The sequence below is a fragment of the Columba livia genome, chromosome 1 (genome assembly GCF_036013475.1).
Source record: "Columba livia isolate bColLiv1 breed racing homer chromosome 1, bColLiv1.pat.W.v2, whole genome shotgun sequence".
NCBI lineage: Eukaryota > Metazoa > Chordata > Aves > Columbiformes > Columbidae > Columba > Columba livia.
In genome coordinates, this window is record NC_088602.1 from 96,044,211 (window position 1) to 96,067,096 (window position 22,886).

The window sequence follows — 22,886 nt, forward strand, 5'->3', positions numbered from 1 at the left end:
AGGAACCACTGGAGACATTCCTTTCCTTCCAAATCCTGGGCTCCAGCCCAGGAGATGCTGACTTCCCAGGGACGTGTGCTTCTCCCATACAGTACACTCATATGCTTCCCAGACACATGCGTGAGGACACTTAGACCAACTGGCTTTGGGACTGTCGGGCATCAGAAAGAAGAAAGGACTTAATAAGTAGTAAAAGAGATCTTCAAGTTTTACAGTGAGAGCAAAAGCATATCAAGCAATGTTGCAGGAAATTAATGGTAAGAGTATGAAAAAAAAAACAAAAGGCTTGTGAAAAATCTTAGCACTCATGCTTTCCTCTAGAAGTACAGTGAAAATGCTCCAACTCAGCTAGACAGCTAAGATCCAAGGGCATGTCCCAGTTTTGTGTTGCATGTCATCTCAGAGCACGCCCCCATGGGTACTGTGCTAATGCTAAAACACTTAAGAATCTGGAGCGTGTGGGTACAGGCTCACTCATGGTTATGCAAACCCTGCCAGATACTTGAAGGAGAACGCAACGTGTTATGGCACGGGCAGAAGGTAAAAAACTTTTGACTGCTCACTCACGAGTTCACATTATGTTCAAGTGTGCTGACTGTATGTAACCGTAATAGGTGTTAAGCTACAACGGATCCTCTTGCATTTCCTTAAACAACTCTCTGTGGTGCAGAAACAATTGGGATGGACTGGCCTCCTCCTTGGCAGTCTCAAGAGGGAGCCAAGGACTCAAGAGTCTGGAGATCTCTTCACTCCCAGCTATCAGTTAGGCAGAAACCATGCCGCTTAAAGAAATACTGGAGAGACAGCTTTTAGACAAAAGTATATTATAACATGCCTTTGACCTAACAGGGAATTTTCTCCAGACTCAGCAATTGCTGTGTAACAGAGCCATATTTAAACACACTCACATGCATTTTTATACACATACATATGTATGTATATATAGGGGTTCACCTTCCGTGTGGTGCTTTCCAGTGTGGCTCTTCAGACAGATGCGATGTTGCAGTCTTTTATTTCTGGCTTCTCCTAGTGCCTGTACACAGCGTTAGAAGCAGATAATAGATAGTAGGATCATCTCCATAAAATGAAGGTTCTACGTGGTTCTTCCCCTCTTGAGCTTTGTAGTAGTACTTGCTAAAGAACTACCCGATTTCAAATCTCATTTTAAATATCAGTGACTCTCCTCCAGACTTATTCAGAGTGACAGTTTGGTATTTTTACAGGTTTTTTTCTCATGCTCTTAAAGAATGCATTTACATGCATTTACATGCCTCAGTCAAATTTCTCCTGAAACAAGTAATCTGGATGCAAGCTAACAAAGCTGAATTTCCTCCTTGTGGCATTTGGCTGCTCAGCTGATTGATGAGTGAAGAAGAGGCAGCAGCCTTGTTAATCACAGCCCTGGGCTATCATGCAGTGAGGAAGTCTTTACCTTTCCCCCTATGGGGGGCAAAAACTGGGTCTTTTGTTACATTAACTGGGCTCCACACAAGGTGCCCTGCAGAGCAAGAGATGTGCATGAAGCCAAGGACTAACCAGCTGAGGAAGGAATAAGTAGGATGTTGGTCAACAGATCTATCTTTACTATTCTATAGGTTTTCCTCTGGTTTTATAGCCCCCTCTTTATAGGACCCAGAGGTGCAGGTGGTGAGGTGGAGAAACTGCAAATATATCTCCACAGGTATAGTTTCCACACCTGGCAAAGCCCTCAGGACATGCAGTTTTCCAAGCCTGTTCCACAAGGACCCAAACTTCTCCCAGTGCAATACTGTAGGGGAAATATTATTAAACAATCTTTTGGGAAGTTTTTCTTCCCTTAAACTCTTTTATAGCCTTTATAGCATAGAGGAATGGATGCAGTTTTTTTCAGCCAAAAAGGGTTAAAAGGTTTCAAACCCCGGGGACTCCTATCTGTTCATTAGGGAAGAAAAGAGAAAGTGGGAACCAAGGAGCTGTATTCTTCACAAATGACACTTTAAAACAGAAGCTGTTGGGGTTTTTTTTCCTTGTTTTTTGGCAGAGCCACAGTGCACTCTCCTCTATATCTTATGTTCTTCTACTGCTGTCGTCCTACTCCCACCTCTTCTTCTGGCTCGTTATCCTTTGTTCGTGCCTGCCGAGCCTGCTAATCTCAGTATGGTCTCTTCCTTCCAGCAGAAGCATCCCTGGATGCTCTGAATCCCAGCAGGTCATGCTGCTTCATCACCACCTCATTTTTAACACCAGTGCATTTCATTGGAGTTGCTGGATGAGAGCCTGAGCCCTAAAATATCAGCTTAAGCTAATGATTACAACCAGGGCTCTGTGACATCATGACATCAAAGAACGGTATCCATCCTGGGTCCTGGACTGACAAGACATGAAGAAATTGTTAAGGATTGTACCAAAAGTGCAGAGGAAATTTAAAACAAATTCTTTGTTAACATAAACTGGCTTCACATACTATGTTCTCTTTCAACTCACGTAAAATTAAATGGAAATAAAAGTTGTGTGTGTTGCTTCATTGCAGTCAAGACCTTGAAAATTTCTATTGCCAGAAGATTTCAGGACTGGAAACAGAAATATTATCCATGTAGGTCTCATGTAAAAATTACCCTGTTAGTGTTTGTGTATTTGAAAGAAGAGTGATAACTGAAAACAACATGTGAGTGGAAAAGTAAGGAACAGTTACTGGATTTGTTTGCTAAGCAACTGTCTTAGAAGTGGATAGCTGGAATAGAATAAAAATAACCATGACAACAGGCATGATGTTAACGGCATTATCACTAACTTTTTACCATTTTGTTTTGCTTTTTGACTTCTATGTCAAATATAGGTTGATATAGGTTGTATGGTCTCTAGAGCAGACATTTTCTGTGAAGCATTTAAGCAGATGTTCAACTGCTCTGAAACAGTAACAGAGAACTGTATGTAGATCTTAACTGGCTGTAGAGAGAGCTGTAGTCTTGCTGGAAATCTTACCCTTCGCACTAAGACCATTGTTTGCTACACAGTCAGTTATGAAACTTCTGGGAGATGATTAACTTGAGACTGTGTCTCCTCTATTAAATGTGAGTGAAACTGGTCAATGGGTTCAACTGAATGCACAGATTAAAAACGGCAAAGGACAGCAAATGTGAAGTCCAAAAAGCCGAGAATATTGGCCTAAGGGTTTTCAAAGACAGGTCTCATCTACTTTGAAGAGAGGAGCCTAGGAAACCCTGTTCTGAAAAGATAGAGAGATCACTTTCTGCGCCATGGGAATCCACACACTATATTCCCATGCAGGGGTTTTGAAGAGGGAAATACACGCAGCAAAACCGCTTTTGATGAGAGCACTGCAAAATACCATAAGCATTCCTGACCGTGTGTTTCCAAACATCTGGTTCAACCCAGTTTTACATGAAAGAGATACTCAGTTGAAGTAACCTTGCTTCCACAAAGTCCCATTTTAATCACTGATTGCACAGGAAGCAGAATTGGGCTCTGCACAGGTTTTTAAGAGATTGTCTAGAGCAGTTGGTTTTCTTGTATTTTACAGTAAAAGGTTCAGTAGGGCACTTACTAAGACAAACAAAAAGCCATTATGTTTGTAATGTAAAAACTCACATCCAACAAATAGATCAAAAGATGCTCTTTTATAAACAAAATTCCCATCCCACAGACACAATGGTATGTACAATAACATCACACTTTGCCAAAAGATTACAGTATAAAACACAATAATTCAAAAGAAACAAAGTGTAAGTTTATTGGACGCCAACATTTCTTAGTCAAGATCTAAGTAAAGAAAACACACAGTAGAAAAAGTTGTACAAAGAAGCAATGGATTTACATTACATTAAAGAAAAAGTTACCGTAAGCTATTAAGTCTCAGTCCTAAAAAAAGTAAAAACCCATCCTGGTGTATTGAACTGATACAGAACGACTATAAAGGTATACAGGATTATAAAACCAGTTTCTTTTATCTTACCTCTATAATCTTTTAAAATGACAAGTGATTTTGTGTAATTAATTGGAAAATTCTATAGCAAATATACTGGATAATTCCAGTTTTTAGGAACTGTAGGAAACTACCCCCTGTACCCAAGCACTAAAATGATCCCATTTTCCTGCTTTTTAAAAAGGGACACTATCAAGAATAAGTCTTAAAATGTGTACTTCATATATATTTTGCATGTCACATCACTAAAGATAGCTTGTTCTGGTTTTACATACATATTTTAATTAAAGATGCTGCTTCAGCAGTGGGAAGCTTGTGTCTTTAAAAGGTAATGTGTATCACTGAGAAACTGAAAAAGGAAAGATGGATTAAGTCCTTTACTCTGGAACAGCGAGAGAAAAAGCAACATGAAAAATAAGCTCAACCCACAGAATTCAGATACATTTTTCAGACATCCTTGCAACAACTAAGGATGTCCTTAATAGGCATTTTCATGCACAAGCAGCTCAAGTGTTACGACTCAATTCCTGTTTTTGAATTCTTTGATTTTATTAGTATAAATTATTCTTAATACAGAGAAGTACATTTACTGAATCCAGCTTTTCTCTTGATAGTGTCCCTTTACGTACAACAGCTATAGTACAGTTTTTCACAAGTCATTTTAAATAAGCAAGAATCAATGACATTAGAAAACACTATCAGGCTGTGTTCAACAACAACAAAAAGATTTTAACACTGATTCATTAACAGCAACTTTGAAAAAATAATAAAACCAAAAACACCTAAGCTTGCTTTGATTTTTATCTAAATCTTCTGGTAGGAAAATGTAAACAATTTTACTGAACAGTATAGGCACATGCCAGATTACAGGCTCATGCCAGATATTTGCACCCTCACTGTTAGTGCCAAGAATTTAGGCATAGTCTGTCCTTATCCCATGTGAGGAACTTCTAGTTTTATCACTGGAAGCTTGGAACAAAAACAGAGTATGTGTAGCTTCAGACCAAACCCACATGTCCTACTTGGGGAAAAAAACCCAAACATTAGACAAAAAAGTCTACTAGATGTCACTAGAAGGCCTGCCTAAATAGGAAATGCAGGAGTAAGTCTCTTACAGCTGTGTTTTGGTTCATGGATAAGGCTACATCTCCATTCCGAAATACACAAGAGAAAGTCTAGTGTCACCCACTGCTTCAGCAGGTTACCTGCTCAGTTAACTGTCACAGGGTGTTTCGCTCCCATTTGCCAAAAAAAGAAATAAAAAAAAAAGGTAGGTACATTATTATTACTGGTTCACATCCTCTGTTTTTGTAAAACTACAGAAATATACTTTAGCTGTATATGCAGTTTTTATGTAGAGGAAAAATAATTTTAACTTTTGGTTCTAGGGCTTAAAAAAAATCTGTATGTATTTTTCTGCCACTGCTCACTTTCAATGTTGATCATGGTCCCACTTTAGCAAAGAACTTAAGCATGTGTTTAAAAAAAATTAAGACTGATTTTAATGGAACTTAACCATAGGTTTAGAAGCTTTGCCAACAGAGTGCCTGAAAGGAAAAAAAGTCCCAAACCAAAATACATTTCATGGCTCAACCCTGCTCCTCTTAAATGCAGCACAAGTTTCCACTGTACTTCCACTGAAGCAGGATAGTTCTCTGAGATTTATCTGACTGATTATAAAAATAGCAAAAAAAAGGAATTAAAGATTCTAATCTATATATTAAAACATCTGCACGTTCCTGACACAAATTTGAAGAAAAAAAGCAAACCACTTTTTATATTTAACAAGACCTCTTAACTTTGTGTCACTTCAGTACACAGCTACAAAATTAAACAAAATATGATGAAGACAGGCTTTTGTATCAATAAATTTGTCTTTTATTTTGGCTGTGGCCAAACTAGACACTCCTCAAAAGACCTTTATTTATAAACAAGCAACTAACATTTTTTCCATAATTTAACTTTTAAAACATATATTAAAGTTATATTAGTGGAAGCATATTTACTCCATATCCTCCAAAATAAACACTTCTATCAAGGGCTTTTTAAGATACTGTATAAAAGCTAATAGAAAATCAGAACTGCTATACAAACATCTCATATTAAACTTCAGGGATCCTGAATTCCTTTACTAAACAAGAAGCAAATTTAAAAAAACAAAACAAAAACACGCAGAACACATTCAAAGTTAAAAACAAAATTTAAAGAAAAAACCCCAAACAAAACAAAACAACTAAAGAAAAACTTAGAAGGAGGCCATTTAGACCAAAAATATTTTATGGATTTTTTATAATACAGAGTATACTAGGAAAAAGATCAAGGTTTCTTCAAAGATGTTGCACAAGCTTTTGATTTAAAGTGTGTGAAATTTATCATCCTATCACATAGCAGAATCCCAGCTGGAAGTTAGATGACTATGATATAGCTGAACTAGTTGCCATCTTCCTTCAGAAAGCACACTGATTTTTAAAAGGCGACATATAAACTTTCAGATTGTTGTGTAGAGGAATCATTGATGAAAACTTAAGAACCATTTTACAAAAACATATTCATATTTTATAGGCACAGATTTTTAAAATGCATTTAAAGGATACTTAGCCAAGCTTTATGTTTTTCTGATTTTGTTAAACCAGATTAAGTGCAAGAATCATTTTATTTTGAAATTGTTTCTGGTAAGAAATAAATTTAGTCTTATTAGGTGGAATAAAAAAAGTCAATAATTAGAAATGTCACTATTAAACAAGTACCTTGTTTTAATTGCAATGTCACCAAAAGAGTTTAACTGATAGTCTAACAAATCAGCATAATCATATTCAGCTACAATTTGCCTGAAAAAGGACCAAAAAGAACAACACGTTACTATTAGAAGTGTTTTGTAAGTATTTTAGATTTTAATCAAAAATGAAACAGAAGAGACCTGAAACTAATACTGTGATTTTTTTGGTTGGTGAAAAAAAAAAGTCAAGGATCCATCCTGAGCCAATTATTTTAAATGTAGCTTATAAGAAAAATAACTTTTAAAAAAATCTGTTGGAAAATATAGTGGCACGCTTGGGCCTTCACTTAAAAAAAATCTACTCCTATGTGTGTCTAAGTAAGGATGCCCATCCTCAGATTCTTAGGAGTTACACTTGTGCTCAATTTTGCTAAATCTTGGTGTCAGCTTGCAATTCTTCTTACTTCTGCTTTTGGGATGCTGAAAAAAAATTCACGGTTACATACAGAATTGAAGCCTCGCTCCTGCTCCCCCAGAATCTGGTGACTAAACTCCTGTTGCTTTCAGCAAACACAGACTGGGCTCTGACTACGCGGTGCGGAATGCGATCCCCTGTCCCAACCCGCACGGGCTAACGTTGGTCAAGGTAAGAAATACTTCTTGCATCACTTAACATCCACTTGATTCCATCACCACTCCATTAAGTTTAAATTCTAGCAGAAGAGTTTTTCACTCTTTACCACCTGTTTCTGGGTAAATATTTCTTCTACTTACAGAATGATTTTGGACCCTTACTATAGCTGCTGGTAAATACCTATGATCCTACTTACACTAAATGCTCCAGTTGTGACTTGAGGTAAAATAATGGAACAACACAGAATATCTGCAGCCCATTATTACCACGATTTTCAACAAATGAGAAAATTTCAACACAGTATCACATATGATAGAAAGCAGCAGAAAGAAATATTCTATACATTGTATTCATAAAATGCAGTGATTGTAGTGTGATGTTTTTTTCCTCTGCTTTGATCTGGATATGTATGCTTAATACAAATTTCAAATACATACTTCTTCATTTATACAGTTGTCTATATAAATATTTACATTTTTAGTTTTTGTTAAAACATATTTCTGTACTTATGGCCAAACTTATTACTGTGTGTAGGAACACACCTCATCTTCTGTCCCTCAATGAGCTCTCTTTTTTTGATTTAGTAGTTATACATTCCTTTGTAGTTAGAATTACAAACAGTTGTACAAATAGTGGAAACAAAATTATGAAACCTGTCTGACATCCATTCAGTCTTAGTTCCTATTATAAACAGTACCATTTCCATCATGATGGCTGTTAATACAACAACTTCAGCTACCAAAGTATCTACAGTAAATTAGTCTTTGGGACATTATATAAAGCAAAGTACCCCCTTCCCCAGTTTTCATTAGAAACTTATAATTAAATGGCTGAAAGCAGGCTTGCTGCTCCTTTTTATATAAAATCTTAGTAACAATATTGCTGACTTTAAATTCAATTCTAATTTGCACAAGTTCCATATAACAACAAAACAATTCTATATTCCCTTAAAATATCAAACATTCTTATCCAATAACATCATGATTACTCAAACTTGAGGTTTATTTGTTATTGCTAAAGGCTTCTAAGACCTAAGTCAATACAGCAAGACACTCCATCCACCTCCTTCCTAACTGCAAGTGCATGGCAAGTATTTATATGGAGCTTGTGTGTTGGTTTATTTAAAAAAAAAATTAAGTTGGTTACAGTATTTCACTACTACAAACACACAATTAGAATCCAAATTGTTGTTGCTCTTTAATATATAACTTTATATATAACACACACGCACACACCAACATCACAGGATGAAGATCCATGCATACAATCCAGATGTGATCATATTTCAGTGTTAAATGAAATAAAAATTACTCTGTTACTTTTAGATCCCAGACCACAGTATTTTAAATTACTCCGCTACTACCTACTAACCAAGTTAGTTTACCTTAATCTTCAAATCCAAGCAGCATCACAAATTCCAAATTTGACGTTGTTGCCGTCACCATTTTGATCCTCTTAGATTTCTAGCTTGTATGGCATAACTCTGAGATCCTCAAAACAGCCTCCACTGAACCAGCTTTTTAAGGTATCTGTTAAAGCTAATTGTGTGTCTGTTCATGGCTCCATAGACTAAAAGCCGTCTTGAAAGTCCTATGACAGAGTTTACACATGTATTGTCTTTTGAACGTGATTGCCGAGAGTGGTGGAGCATGATAGAAGAGTGTATCTGACTCCTGCGGTACAAATAATTTTTCAGTAGTAGTGGAGCTTTCAGATAAGCCTGTCGGACTATCAGGCTCCAAAGGCTGGATTTTGGGGAGGGGCGGGGGTGGAGGTAAGGGTGGTGGTGATGGGGAATTAGCTGCTGGACATATCTCAGGCTCCTTATTTGCAGACTCCTCTGCCGCCTGCGACATATGAGACTGGAAGTGACTCCACAGTCGGAAATTGGTTCGGAAGGCCTTGTTACACACATGACAAATAAAAGGCTTCACAGAGCACAAGAGCTCTTGGTGACGCTCCAGCTGTTTACGTACAGTGAAAATCTTCCCACACTTTTCGCAAGGCCACAAACCAGCATCTTTGTTGGAGACGACTTCCTTAGGTTCTCTGCTAGCTTCAGTGACCTCATCCTCTATATCATCTGCAGGCTCTTCTTTGATCTTAATTTTAAACTGCTTCGACACACTTAAGTCTTCAGGTAGGCAAGAGGAATCTTCCGAATCAAAATTTATTTGTTCTGACGAATCACTGAATACACCATCTTCCTTTGCAGCAACAAAATTATTCATTTTATTGGATTCTGATGGAGGAGGCAATCTTGATGAACTAGTCACTTCTCCATTGTGATCCAGGATAGGTAAAGAAAAGTTCTCTGATGGAGCCATTGTGTTTTGATTGTGAACTTCAACTTGATGACGCCAAATACTAAAGGATGATTTAAAGGTACGCATACACTCAAGACAAGTAAGCTTCTTGTATTCACACTTGCTTTCATGCTCATGCCTCAACTCTGGGGAAGTAAATCTAAGGCTGCAGTAAGGACAGAGAGTAGCGTTTCTACAGAGTTGCTCATGATTTCCCTGTTCAATAAGTGAAGAGAGCTTTGCATTGCAGAGACGGCACTGATAAACCTCTTTGTTTTCTATCGGACTTTCCATATGAATATGATCTTTCTGCTTAGGACCCTTATTTCCTCCAACTGGTTTCTCCCCTGGGTGCATTTTTATGTGTTGTTTAAATTGTGAGAGGAAACGATAAGCCTTCCCGCAGTAGGTACAAATGTAGGCTCCTTTGGTTCTAGATCTTAAATTCCTTTTGATGACCTGTTGTGCTTGTGAAGCCGTCTGTCCCTGAAAACCTTGTTTACCACGTCTTAGTTTAACGATTAGAGCTTTTTTAATTTCTCTCTCTCTCACTATATCGATCAGTTTTCTTTGAAATTTTTCATCCAAAACAGCGTGCGAACTGGAAGCTGGTGAGGGATTCTTCACAATTCCATGTTGTGTCTGGCAGTGTGTCCACACTTTGAAATTTGTGTGAAATCTCTTGTGGCATATGTCACAAGCATAGGGCTTCTCTGGATTATGATACATGTTAACATGACGATGAAGACCTGCTGTTGATCTGAAAATTTTAAGGCAGTGTTTACATTTAAATTTTTTATTTGGTCTTGCTTCTTCCATCTCACTGTATTCATCCTTACTGACATCAGAATCAGGAAAATCAGCATCAAGGTGCGTAGGGCTTGAGCCTTCCTCAAAATTGTCTTCTGACCCAGGAGAACCTTGCTCGTCCACCTTCAGTTTCTTAAACGGTAGTCTTCTATCAGCTTGAAATCTCCTTTTTGCTGGAAGTCTACTTGATTCCTTAGGATCATCCTCAGTTTTAAAAGGAAAGTCTTTATTTGTCGATGCTGAAGCATCACCCACTGTAACTCTTATTATTTCAGCAGGATCTGAAAGTGGACTGCTGGGTTCAGTTTTTATTCGCACCTCTGTGAGAGGGGAAGCAACCTCTCTGTCAGTTGACTGAGAGGCACTGAAAGACCTAAGGCGATGTGGGTGTATTAGCTGTGGTTTTTCATCTAAGACTAACTTCTCTGTTGACTCTTTCAAGGATGACTTTTGAGATACAACATTGAATGGCTTCTGGGAATCATTAGTTCCCGGTGAGGAGGACGATGATACCTGTGATGGTTTTAGGTCAACAGAAGTTGAGTAAATAGGAACCTGGCTGTCCATAGACAGCGACCTTCGAAGGAGACTTTTTACAAGTGGCCCACTTCTGTCAATACTTTGGTTTTCTGGACCAGATCCACTAGATGGGATTACTAGCCCTAACTTGGAGTAGTATAGCAAATTCCTGTCTTCACCTTGACCAGTTGCTTTTCCTGCCTCTCGCAACAAAAATGTAGATTCTGATGCACCACGGAGAGACAAGACTGGTGGACGCAGTCTTTTTAGCGACATCTCGGCAGCCTTTCCTCGTAGAAGTTGACCACTGCTTCCTGGTTCATCATTTGCAAGTTCTTTCTCTGCTAAAGGCATTTGGGGCAGTACTGTGTTCCTTTTCACTAAACCACCTCTGCTGTGATCCTCCACAGTTCCAGAAGTTTCATGAACCTTGGTATAGCTCACAGGGCTTTCTTTCAGCCACCTCCTTTCAGTCAGTGATAAACTGTGAAGGGTTTCAGTTGGTTTTGCTACTTGTGGTCTACTGCTAGTTTTGACAGCAACAGAGGGGGAAGGTTTAGAACTATGGCTTAAATCATGTTGCGTCTGATTTATACTTTTCGCTTGTGCTTCAACTCTGTTCTGACAGACAATGACGCTTCTCTTCTGAGAACTACTTTCATCTTCATCTTGATATAGTATTTTCTTAATAGGGCAAGCTGGAAAAGGAGCTTGAGGACTCTTAGAAACAATGTTTGTAAGAAAGGATATTCCAAGACTGTAACCCAGTTCTTGCACAGCTGCAAGACTGCCTTTCTCAATGAACAAGGATGAAGAATAAATGTAGTTTAACACATTATCAAAAGCATCTGGCTCACAAAAGTCAAGTTGAAACACCGACTGAGACTCATTCTCCTTATTCGTGAACAGAGTCTGGAAGTATTCACTGCTGGCAGCCAGAATGTTTTTATGAGCTCGAAATTTCTGATCTCCTACTATAAGAACAACATCACACAGCTGTCCCTTTAGACGCTCCTCATTCAGTGCACTTAGAAGTGAAATGGCGTGTGCTGGATTTATGTAATGCAAGAGCCCCTCCATGATTCTGGTGTTTCTGAAAAAGAACAACAACAACAAGTTGCAGGTTGTGTTACATGAACTATTGTTAGAGATAAAGTAAACACACCTAATCCCTCTGTACTTCATGGACTGGCTAAACTACCATCAACAGTGCTGAAGAAAACAGCTTGTTTGAAGGAAAAGTATGGGAACTAAAACAACACTGTCAGCTCCAACAGGTGCACAGGCTCAAGAAGAACCAGCTCCAGTCTCCACTTTCAAACACACTGTTAATTGCTGATCTTACACCAAGAATATTACACCTAACTAACTGGGAGTGAGGGCTGTGTTCTCTTCCTGCAATATACCTGCCCATGTGAAGGAACTGCTCAGTTATTTCACTCTTGATCATCTTTTTCTCATCTTTAGCTTTATGAAGATCTATCTTGACAACTACATTGATAAACTCTTGAATCAGGTATCTAAAACCTAGTTATGCCAAGTCACCTTTCTGAGGCTAAGCAATCCTGACAGTCTCCTGCACACTAAACAAATTAACAGAGGTTTGTTGTCATTTTACATAGAATGATGGAATGGGCATTAATACTGGGAACAGAGAAGGAAGCAGAATTATTGTCTGTAATCTAGATTAATTCACCATGTTTGTTTATGCTTAATAACTGTTGTTAATATATACTCTAGCTATCAAATATGTGTCACTTATAACTGCGCTGATAGGGTCTGTTTTCTTGGAAATGTCACAATTATAATTGAAGTATCTCCCCCATTCTTTTGTTCTAGATTTAAAGCAACCAGAGAACCAAATTCTCAGTTTTATTCAGTAGCACAAGAGCACTTTATGCCCACAATGTATATACTTCAGGAACAGTTACTCTCAGATGCATCCAAGAGTACAACAGGCACAAATTAAACTGTAGTGCAGAAACCTCCATGTTCCATATGCTCCAAAACACAGCCCACTCTATATGGTGGTGTGAACTGAAATTTATGTATCTGTGCACGCACACACAGAGAGAAACCAGAAATGTCCGATTTTTTTTCTTTTTTTTTTTTTTTTTTTTTTTTTTTCCCCCGTTCCAGAAACACTCTTATGATTCTGTTCAAGTTAACCTGTAATAATTTGACACTACCTTCTTCCATAGTGGTAGTAAAACAAGTCAATGACATGTCCATTAAGAGCAATTATCTTTTTTACAGATGATTTGGGAAACTATTCTTTAGTTTATAATTTATAAATGATGTATGCTACTACAACAAAAAGGTTTCACTATTTATCAGCTTATGAGTAAAACAAAAATGTTATCAAAGTAAAAAACAATATTAAGATGCCATAACTTCATGATTAATAAATGAAGTGGTAAATCTTACAACTAATGGATATAAATAAGTGATCAAAGTCTAAATTGGTATTATTGAGAAATGACTTAAAGGGTCCCGCATACAGCATCTAAAGGCACTGATCGTATGTTAGGACTGAGCTACCACTCCTGCATCTAAAACTACCAAATGAGTTAATAGTGTCACAGCAATAGCAAAAGCAGAATTCCACTTCCTCACCAGATCTGTCTTTACAGAGTGTTTCAGTGTCGTTTCACAAACACCAAGTTATCCTTAATTCACCTCATAGTTATAATGTACAATCCCCCCCACACCTCCATCTAAAAAGAGCAGAGCAGTCAAGCTTCTATGAATTTGAGAAACCAATCTGGTTTGGTTTGCTTTCTATGCTTTGCTTAAAAGTACTGTCTGGGGCAGGGGGTTGCACTACCTGTCTCCTTTGTGGATGCCACTGCAATTTAAAGTGGTGGAGTCTGGCCCTAATCCAGTCTCGTGGTCTGAGCACCCATTAACACTTGGAGTGCTATCAGAACAAGTGTTGCAGGAATGCATCTTTTCCTTCAGCTTCATCTGAAAGACACTGGGTTTGCAAACTCAAGTGATTCATCTGGAATGCAAGCTGCAGCATGATATATGGAGGTAACAGATCAACAGTGTTCTTATAAAGGAAACTTGAACTCAAACAGTATTGTAGAGACACTCAATAGTAGCTGCTGCAGAAGCCATACTTCATAGACACAGTGGGACAGGAGTATATTTGTCAAGTGTTATGAAATATTTTCAAATCTTTCATTTTAATCTGCTTTACCCAGGTCTTGCGTTTTGTGTAAGACACTCACAGAATAAACACCACATAATTACTACGTGTCCCTTTGTTCACTGTAACAAAATAATGCTACTGATAGAGATAGGTGTAAAATCTACGTGCTTAAAGCAGAATCCAATAGTCACCCATCCTTCTTTCCACATTCTCCTTTTTTTATTGATGGAATGCCTTCAATTTATTACGCTAAACAAGTCAGAGCTAAGCATCTCACTACAATCCCCCCTTTCATTCTCAGAGTACAGTCTCCTCTATGCAGTGAAGGAGGCAGAGCAATTTGGTGCAATATGTAACTGTCACTTTAACAGTAACCAAAGCTGTGACATACACAAATGGCAAGGGACCAAATTAATCCTGAAAAGGCAGCTTTAATCCCGGTATTTCCTAATTCCAGTGCCTGACTTCTATCTTAATAGTCTTTAAACACAACAGTCAGAAATAAAATAAGCTATGATACTTTAAGAAACAAAACCAGAACTGGTCTGCAGAACTATTTAAAGACATTTACACAGATCATTTGAAAGCCTGAAATACTTAAATGTTAAAAAACCCCAAAGATAACCAAAGTAAATGTACAATGTATTAAATTTCACTACATTAATACTTTTTAGTAACAAAGTTGATCAAAGACATTTCTGCTCTCTTTTGTTCATCTTCCTGCAGGTCATTCCTCCTTCAGCTTGTGCCAGTACAAATATTTTCAGGCCTGTATTACACAGCAGATCAGATAATAAATAAAAACCAAATAATACTTCTTTTGAAATGCTGGTTGATTTTTATATTAAGCCGTAATCTCAATCTCAATCTATTCCATTGGCATAACTGAAGAGGCGGCAAACAGTGGCAGCAGAGTAGCTCTAAGAAGGCAAGAACTCCTTACAGCATTTTTTTATCAAAGCCAATGCTTGGCTGACTGCGCTCAGCCCTGACAAAAAAGGTGTGCCTAGCTACTGCATAGATAACAAAGCTATGGCAGTCTCTTGCAGCACTAGATTTGATTCCAGGTGTCTGAGGACTCATACTGCTTCAGCTGAAGAATATTTTGCCATTAACTACCTAAACTCTTTCCTCCAGATAGCCTGCTTCTACTCTCTCCAATTATTTTTTCCAGCTGTCTTCATGAGTGACTGGAAAAAAAGCTCTTTTTTCTTCCATGATGTTCAGGTTATATCAAGAAAACAGTAGGAGCATAAAGAAAATCTCCCATTGGCTGTGTTCAGGTGTCACATGCTACTGCACCTGCTGGACCTCAGGTGGAACGGTGACAACAAGACTCCAGACCCAGGAAGGGCAAGTGCAGCAGGAACACCTACAGCCTTCCTTCAGGAGGCCAAGAAGAGATTTTAGTGTCAATCTTCAACAGCCCTCTATTAATCTCAGCAAACTAGATTTCAGAAACTTAAGTACCATATTTGGTACAAGATTTATTTTTTGAACAAGGATAGAAAAAGACACATCTACTATTTCAAAATTACTTTCTGCAATAATTTATTTTAAAAAATTTCTACTCAGGAAAGCTCTTTGCAAGGAAAGGATGAAAAAGCTTAATCTTTGGCCCAGCAGTTTACTGATCCTCAACAGCTACCTACCTTTGAAGTGGTAGTTTCCCTTCCTTTCCTCTGTCTGTTACTCTCACATCTTCTCCTCCCAGCCCAGTGGGACCCTCCTCTTCTTTTCACCAGCTCTGCTGCTCATTTGACCTCCCAATAAGTTGATTCAGGTCCCTAAAATGAAGCAGGGAACAAACAAAATTATTCCAGCTTTTTATATCTGCTTGCTATTTTACAGGTTGGGAGCTTAAGCAGCTCACTGAGAGGTCATATGAGCATCAAAATTTCAGCAAGAGAAGCCATGAAACTACCCATTCTTTGTCAGCAAGTTGTTCAGTTAGCTTTGTCCATCTGAAACTTCACCTTCAGAAACAACGAAGTCACCAACGCTGAAACTTTACAAAGACACAGCTGTCAGCTAAAGCTATGTTAATAGCACGTTGGGGGTGGCAGTGGGAAAGACCATGTTCTTGAAACACTTAATGAGATGCAGTGTTGCAGCAAGGAGGCGCCAGGGCTGTGAGAAACTGCAGTTAGATGCAGAAAATACAAGGAAGTATGAAGCAACACACACACACAGAGCAGGCAACAAGAGAGACTGAATAGCGATTTCAACAGGGAAAAAACATCCATAAGAAGTGTGGTGGTAGCAAACCCACTGGAAAAAAACAAACAAACAAACAAAAACAGAGAAACATGTATTATAATACTCAGCCAAGAAATACAAGTGACCTCCTGGGGCATCCCCAGGTAAATGCAGGAATGTTGCACTCAGTTGTGAGTCCTTTGCAGAGGATTTGATGGCTCTGATAATTCATGTGATGTTTCAGACACACCGGGGAAAAAAGTCCCATTATTCATCAAGAGTTCAGATGCAAAACAAACCTATGCTGCTTAAGCTTCTATTCAATGATCCTACATTGGATTTTAGTATTTGAGTTAGATAACAGCTTATCAAATGCCTCTTCTCCCATCAATAGCCTTTGCAACATACTCTCCTACAGTCCATATATATTTACACACACACATCCCTACGCAACCCCAAAAGCTATACGTCAAAGTTCCAAAACTGCAGAGCAAAATTGTTTGCACTTATGTAATCTTTTTCTAATCAAATATTTAAGTAATCTTTTGCTGCAAGTTCAGGGATTCTGTCTTCCTGGATTTAACAAAACACAATTTCAAACGCTATTGCTGTTTTCTATTGCAGACAATATTGTGAACTTTCTCCACAAAGACAAATGTTTTTCATTTCCAGTAGAAAAGCAGCAAGGAGTCACTGGTATGAGGGCAGGCATAAAATTAAATAATGTATTTGCTAGTGTGTGACGGATGTATTAATTTCCAACTATTTATCCTCCACACATACAGATGCAGAAATTTAGGAAGAGGAAAATAAGTAATTCTATAATATTGCTCAATCTCTCTATTTTGCTCTCCACAAGAGACAAATAATTAGCAGTTATCCTGATACAGACTAGAAATTCTCTATGAAATTAGCAGCTACTTTTCACATTCAGATCATGTCCATAGTTTTACGAATTGACATTCAAAATACCTCCTTCTCAACTTGCAGCAAACTACAAAATGTCAGAGTAATACCACAAAGCTCCACTTGTCCTTCTCATTCTTGTTTACAAACAAGCAGCAGCTAAGGGTGCAATCTCATCTTCCCCTCAGTCCAATCTAACCAGGGATTGCCCCTGCAAGGAGAAGCCCATGTCTCCCCCCCAGCAGACAAGCTTGCTACCAGATCACTACAAGTGAACCAGCTGACCATGGGACTGCAGAACTACTGGGCTAAGGGAGAGGGCAGGAACGTGCACTGGCTGAGAGCTTTTCTAATTCTTCTTGAAAGAGTTTGTGAAGATTAGAGCAAATCAAGCACAATTTCAGAAAATATCTGTCCTGACCTCAATGGCTCAATTGAAAGGTGTGTAACTCATCATCCATATTGCTGTAAACTAAATCAAGAGACTAAAATTTTTAAAAATCCCTTTCCCTAAGGAGTTCTTCAGTTTTCACTCTCTTGAGTTTTCTAACATTGCCATTAAACTCTCTGATCAGACAGGAGCCAAAGGCTCAATGGCCATACAACTTAAACACCTAAAAAACGCTCATCCCCAGAAATATTCTTATGATTTTTTGAAAGAGATGCATGTAATTGAGAACTTGAAGAAGTAGAGACACACATCAAATGTGTATACTTGTATTCTTTCAACAGGTTTCCTTCATTACTCTATTGGTAATGCTGAGATATACTTAGCAAATTGAATAATATTCAGTCATGCTTTACTACATGAGCCACTCTTTCTTCGTTTAACTGGCCCAATTCACAATAAAATCTTGTCTACCTACTGCTTTTAATTTTGCTGGTATAGTGAAAATGACAAACCCTTCTTGTGGGTATATTTCTGTCAATATAAAGATGCTTTTGACAGGCATATTTTGGACAGGAAGAGAAGCCAATTATACCCAAATAAGGTACTTTTTTCAACTTTTTACTTCATCAACAGAACTGTGTGTACACTAAGGTTTCTATTAAAAAACAAGTGTTGGGGGAAAAAGTAATGCACTTAATTTGAAACATGCAGAACTAACATAAAAGCAGAGCCTAAAAAACTGCTAAGTGAGAAACTTATGATTCAGGGAACACAGACATCTCCCACCCCCTGAAAGTATCCAAAGAAAACTCCATTCCGCCATCATTAACTATGGGCAGGACACTGGGAAGGTAACAGGATACTGTAAAAGGGAAAAGACAATAGCAATATTACATGAGTTTTACGTAAGAGATCTACAAGGTCACGAATAGCACATGGAAGATTTTCAGTTTACTCAAACTCTATGTGCATTTGTAAGTAGACGGTATCTCATATACTTAAAAAAAAAATCCTCCTCTACAAAGAAGAACAGTATGTATTTTGTCATTATTACTCAAAAGTATGTATGAGAAAGGTGCTGATCCTATTCTTACTGAACTTCTGGGGAATCTGGCCTCAACAGCAGCAGGATTGTACCCAGAGTTATCTCCTGGCACAAATCAAATTACTCTTGGTTGTGACAAGTAGGTTAAGTTGTGGTAGTGATCAGAAATCATGGTAATTCTGCTGATTTTCCATCCATGTTTATTAATTTCCTTGAAAAGAATTTTTGTGAGGCATATTTCCTGTACCAAGTAGACTATTTTTGAAAAATTCCATGAAGATACTCACAAATGTATTCAGACCAGAATGCCAAACAGTTCACCCCAAAGCAGCACTAGTTTTTTAGCTCGTGGGCCCCACCAGGACTACTGGTACCCTCCTAGTTCCAGTGCATTGTGGTGTCAGGCTTGGTGCTGCCCTATGCACAGCTACACAGTGCTGGAGGGAAACCAGTGAGTCAGAGGGAATGGGGGGGCAAGGAGGTGGCAGGGACACTCGCCATCCCCAGTATGAGAACTGCCCTTAAGCTAACCGCAACTTATCAAAGAGATTACTGAGAATGAATTGCAACCTAAAGATTACTCACACTGTTAAGGGCTGATGTAGGATAAACCATGGATAAGGAAATTAATGCTCTAATACAAAAAAGGAAAAAAAAATTTCTTCCTTTCCTAGAGAATGCAATTTAATCACATACGAATTACTACAAAAGGACAGGTTTCATAACATTTTTTTTTAAATTATTTGGCCAAAGGACTTTTCATGCCTTTTCATCACAGATTGTATAGAAAGATTTTATTTTGCTCAACAAAGTTGTCGTGTTTCACTAAATCTCAGAAACAAACTCCCTCCGACAATCAGGACTAGGTGATTTTAAAACTTTCTGATTTTTAATGGGCTGTAAGATTGCCAAGCTGATGGTGGTAGTGGTGGAGGTAGATTGAGTTTAGGAAGGTAGAGGAGTTGCTCAACACTTTTTTTTTTGGTTCATAAAATATACCTGAACTATTCTAGAAAAACATAATACATAAATTAGCCAATAAGCAAAGACAGATTTTTTTTTTTTTTTAATTTCACTGCTAATTGAAAGAAAATATAAGGGAATTGATATCTTAAGTATTGTCATTAAGGGAAAAATGGGAAAATAGATTACAGTGCAGAGACTAATATTAAATCTACACCATAAAAATTTGGAGAAAGCAACTCCCTCTACACAGAATACCTATTTTAGAGCAGGGCATCTTGCAGTCTTTCCACTTGCAACAAATTATTTTGCTGCCTCTAAAGATTTTTTTTTTTTCCCTTCCAAGGATCTCAGATCATCAAATGTAGCAGAGATCATTATGAAACAGCTCCCTTGCTCAAAAGTTGAGAATTTGTTTTAACAAGAGCTGGAAACAGCTGCAACTGTAGTGTGTGACTCACAGCATAGTACCTCCTGGTGCAGTACAAACCATATGGTGGTAACAGCCAAACTTCCTCTCTCCAGCTCCTCCTTCCTCTACACTCTAAGTATATACTTGTTTATAAACCATAGTTTTCACTATTTTGCAGATAAAACAACTTTCAAAACCTTGAAAACTGTAACTGGAAATTACTTGGGTTTTTTTATGGTAACTGCTTCACAGCTCCTGAAGTTCAAAAATTCAACAACTTCAATACACTAGGAAAGCTCACAGCATTCTGTAAAGTTGTCCTTTCAAACCCAAATGCTGGCATGCCTCTAATTTTAAGGAAAGCATAGTCAGCCATTACTATGAAGATGATCAATGGAATCATACACAATTCCCGGTGTATCAGTATTCTCTAGCATCGCACACACAAAAAGCATGAGCTCACAAAACCCAGTCTCTTAGTGATATCAAGCTTCCAGTGATCTGGAGAATTCTCAGCCTGAGAAGCGTGTTGTATTTGAGTCAGCTGACAGAGGATCATCCTGTCAGCTGGAACCTACACAGTAGGAAAAGGAACCACAAATGTTCACATTTATCATACTTGTGACTTGAGTATCACTAAACGTACAGCTCAAAGAGGACTTTGCAGACTTCTCACAAGCTATTTCCTCTTTTTATATTAAGAGTGCTAATACATACTAAAGGCTAAATTACCTTAAGCGTTAAAGAAATGCTCAGCTCATTATGACTTTAACCCTGTTTTGGATCACAAGGCAATGTTGAAGTTGGTGGAGGAGCAAGAGTACCAGTGAGAGCAAGAGATGTGGTCACCCGCTCTCAGTTCCGATCCCCAGGGGTGATCTTGGCTCCAGCAGGCTCAGGGGAGCTCACGTCTGGAGAAATCCCTGATAAATCCTGGTCTAGCACACATCACTGTAGCTGAAAACTCCACAGGTTGCAATCTGTGACATCTCCCTGCTGACAATGTGCAAATGACAGTTCTTTAGATGGTCGCAATCCAATCAGGTTGTATGGATTTTCTACAGGCAAAACAAATGTTCTTATGAGATTACAGCTGTATAGCATGAGGCTAACAAAATTTCTGAGAGAAAGGGATGTCAGATGCCCTTCCACCCAAGAGATGGCCACATAATTTGTTTTTTGCAAACAAAGTTTAGAAAAACAGTTGCTCAAGTTAGCTCAAAACTTCCCCTCAAGAACATCAGCATAACCCTGGTGGAAAATTTTAGTCAAAGCAGTTGGTTTGTCAGTCTGAGCAAAGTCAGAACAGAACACTATAATTGGCAGTGTTCAAGCAATACAAACATAAAGCAGTACTAGATTTACCTGTAATACATACTTGCTACTCCCGATTTAATATCAAAATCCTTGTTGCACAAAAATACATTTAGAAACCATATTTTCGTTTAAGCATTTATCTAAGGATAAAAATATTAACTACAGGATCTTCACTGTATTCACAGAAAGTTTTGTAATTATATAATTCACCACAATCTCTTCTTATACCTACAGCCTACTTCTTACTTCCACTTTGAGTCCAACGACAAAAAAAAAAACGGAATAGCCTTTATAGCCATGTAATTATTAAGAGTTTACTCAGTACACAATGAAATTCTGCAATGTCTCCTGTCTCATAACTCCTTTAGATTAAGTTTCCCTGCTGTCTGATATTTCACATGAGCTGCATCCAATCTGGGTGTATGACAGTTCGGGCTTTAAAAAGTGTTAAAAGTTCTCTCCGACAGCTGTGATCGGGTAAAATACCTTCCACTGCTTCATAGCACATGGCTGCTACACAGCACAGAGAATTTTTCCACTTGACTACGAGATGCACTTTTTCCTATTCATTAATAAAGTGGCCAAAGAGCCCTTGGACTAGTAAAACTACACTTTAATACCTGCACGTCGCAGGAACCTCGCTGGATTGCTTTCCGCCTTGAAATTTGCAAGCTAGTGTGGCTCTCCAAGACAGACGAGTTGGGGACACCTACGACAATGAGGCACAGCCCTCCCGGATCCTCTGACATGTTTTACATTTCAGATCAGAACCGGCAGCCGCCCGTGGTGACTCGTGAGCGGCAGCCTCCCCGGACGGGGGAACCGCCACCGCCACCACCCAGGCGCCCCGTCCCTCCCGCGGCCGTTGCGGGGTAACCGCCTCCTGAGGCAGCGCTGCCGTCCCACCGGGCACCCCACTGCGCTGCCCGGCTCCGCTACCCACGCGGCCGCCGCTCCCTCCCCACCTCCCCGCCCGGCAACGCCGCCGCTCCGCATGCGCCGTGCGGGGGAGCACCGCCAGGCGCTGCCGCCGCTCCGGCCGCCGCGCAGGCGCAGTTCCGCGGGATTCCGACCCGGGGGGGAGGAAGGGGGCGAGGCACAGGCAGATGACGGACAGCCGAGGCAGCGTGCTGGCGCGGGGCATGCGCAGAAGGGCAGCCCGGCGGGTCTATGTGGCGGGCGTGTGCCGGCGCAACGGCACCGGCCGTTTCCTCAGGGCCGAGGGAGCATGCGCGGAGGAGGTGGGAGCGGAGTTTCGTAACGGGCGCATGCGCAGTGCGCTGCTCGGGGACCGCAGCCCCGCTCGGTGGGGGAAGAGGGAAAAAAAAAAAAAAACCACCTCAGAGTTACGTCAGGAAAAGACGCCTTTGTGCACCGCGAGACCCACACGGCGCGGGCAGCCCCCGGAGCGGGCGCGAGACGCGGCCGTTACTCACCCTCTCCGCCGCCAGCCGCGCCCCCCCCTGCTGCCCCCCTCGGCGCCTCCTTTCACGGTTCGCCCGCGCGCGCTGCTGCCACCGCCGTGATTCCATCCATCTTGAATTTGACGTCATCCCACACCAGGGATGAGGTCATCGAAGGGAACGCTC

The 22,886-nt window shown here is 39.4% G+C and overlaps 1 protein-coding gene across 6 annotated transcripts; it reads right to left on the reverse strand.

The window, feature by feature from the left end:
- Positions 1-807: 807 nt before the first annotated feature.
- On the reverse strand, positions 808-22,869 carry ZBTB21 (zinc finger and BTB domain containing 21). 6 transcript variants are annotated; one of them, XR_010473661.1, is made up of 4 exons: positions 22,734-22,869; positions 15,717-15,851; positions 8,657-12,000; positions 808-2,349 (listed from the first exon to the last, which is right to left on the reverse strand). XR_010473661.1 is itself a non-coding variant. In XM_065068615.1 (3 exons), the coding sequence occupies exon 3, from the start codon at positions 11,985-11,987 to the stop codon at positions 8,811-8,813; it is 3,177 nt and encodes a 1,058-aa protein (XP_064924687.1). In that variant the 5' UTR covers positions 11,988-12,000; positions 15,717-15,851; positions 22,734-22,869; the 3' UTR covers positions 3,603-8,810. The 6 variants fall into 6 exon arrangements, 4 of the variants coding, with proteins under 4 accessions (XP_064924687.1, XP_005514941.2, XP_064924697.1 ...); XR_010473660.1 differs by lacking the exon at positions 808-2,349 and adding an exon at positions 3,603-7,118; XM_065068615.1 differs by lacking the exon at positions 808-2,349 and having other exon boundaries at positions 3,603-12,000.
- Positions 22,870-22,886: the final 17 nt, after the last annotated feature.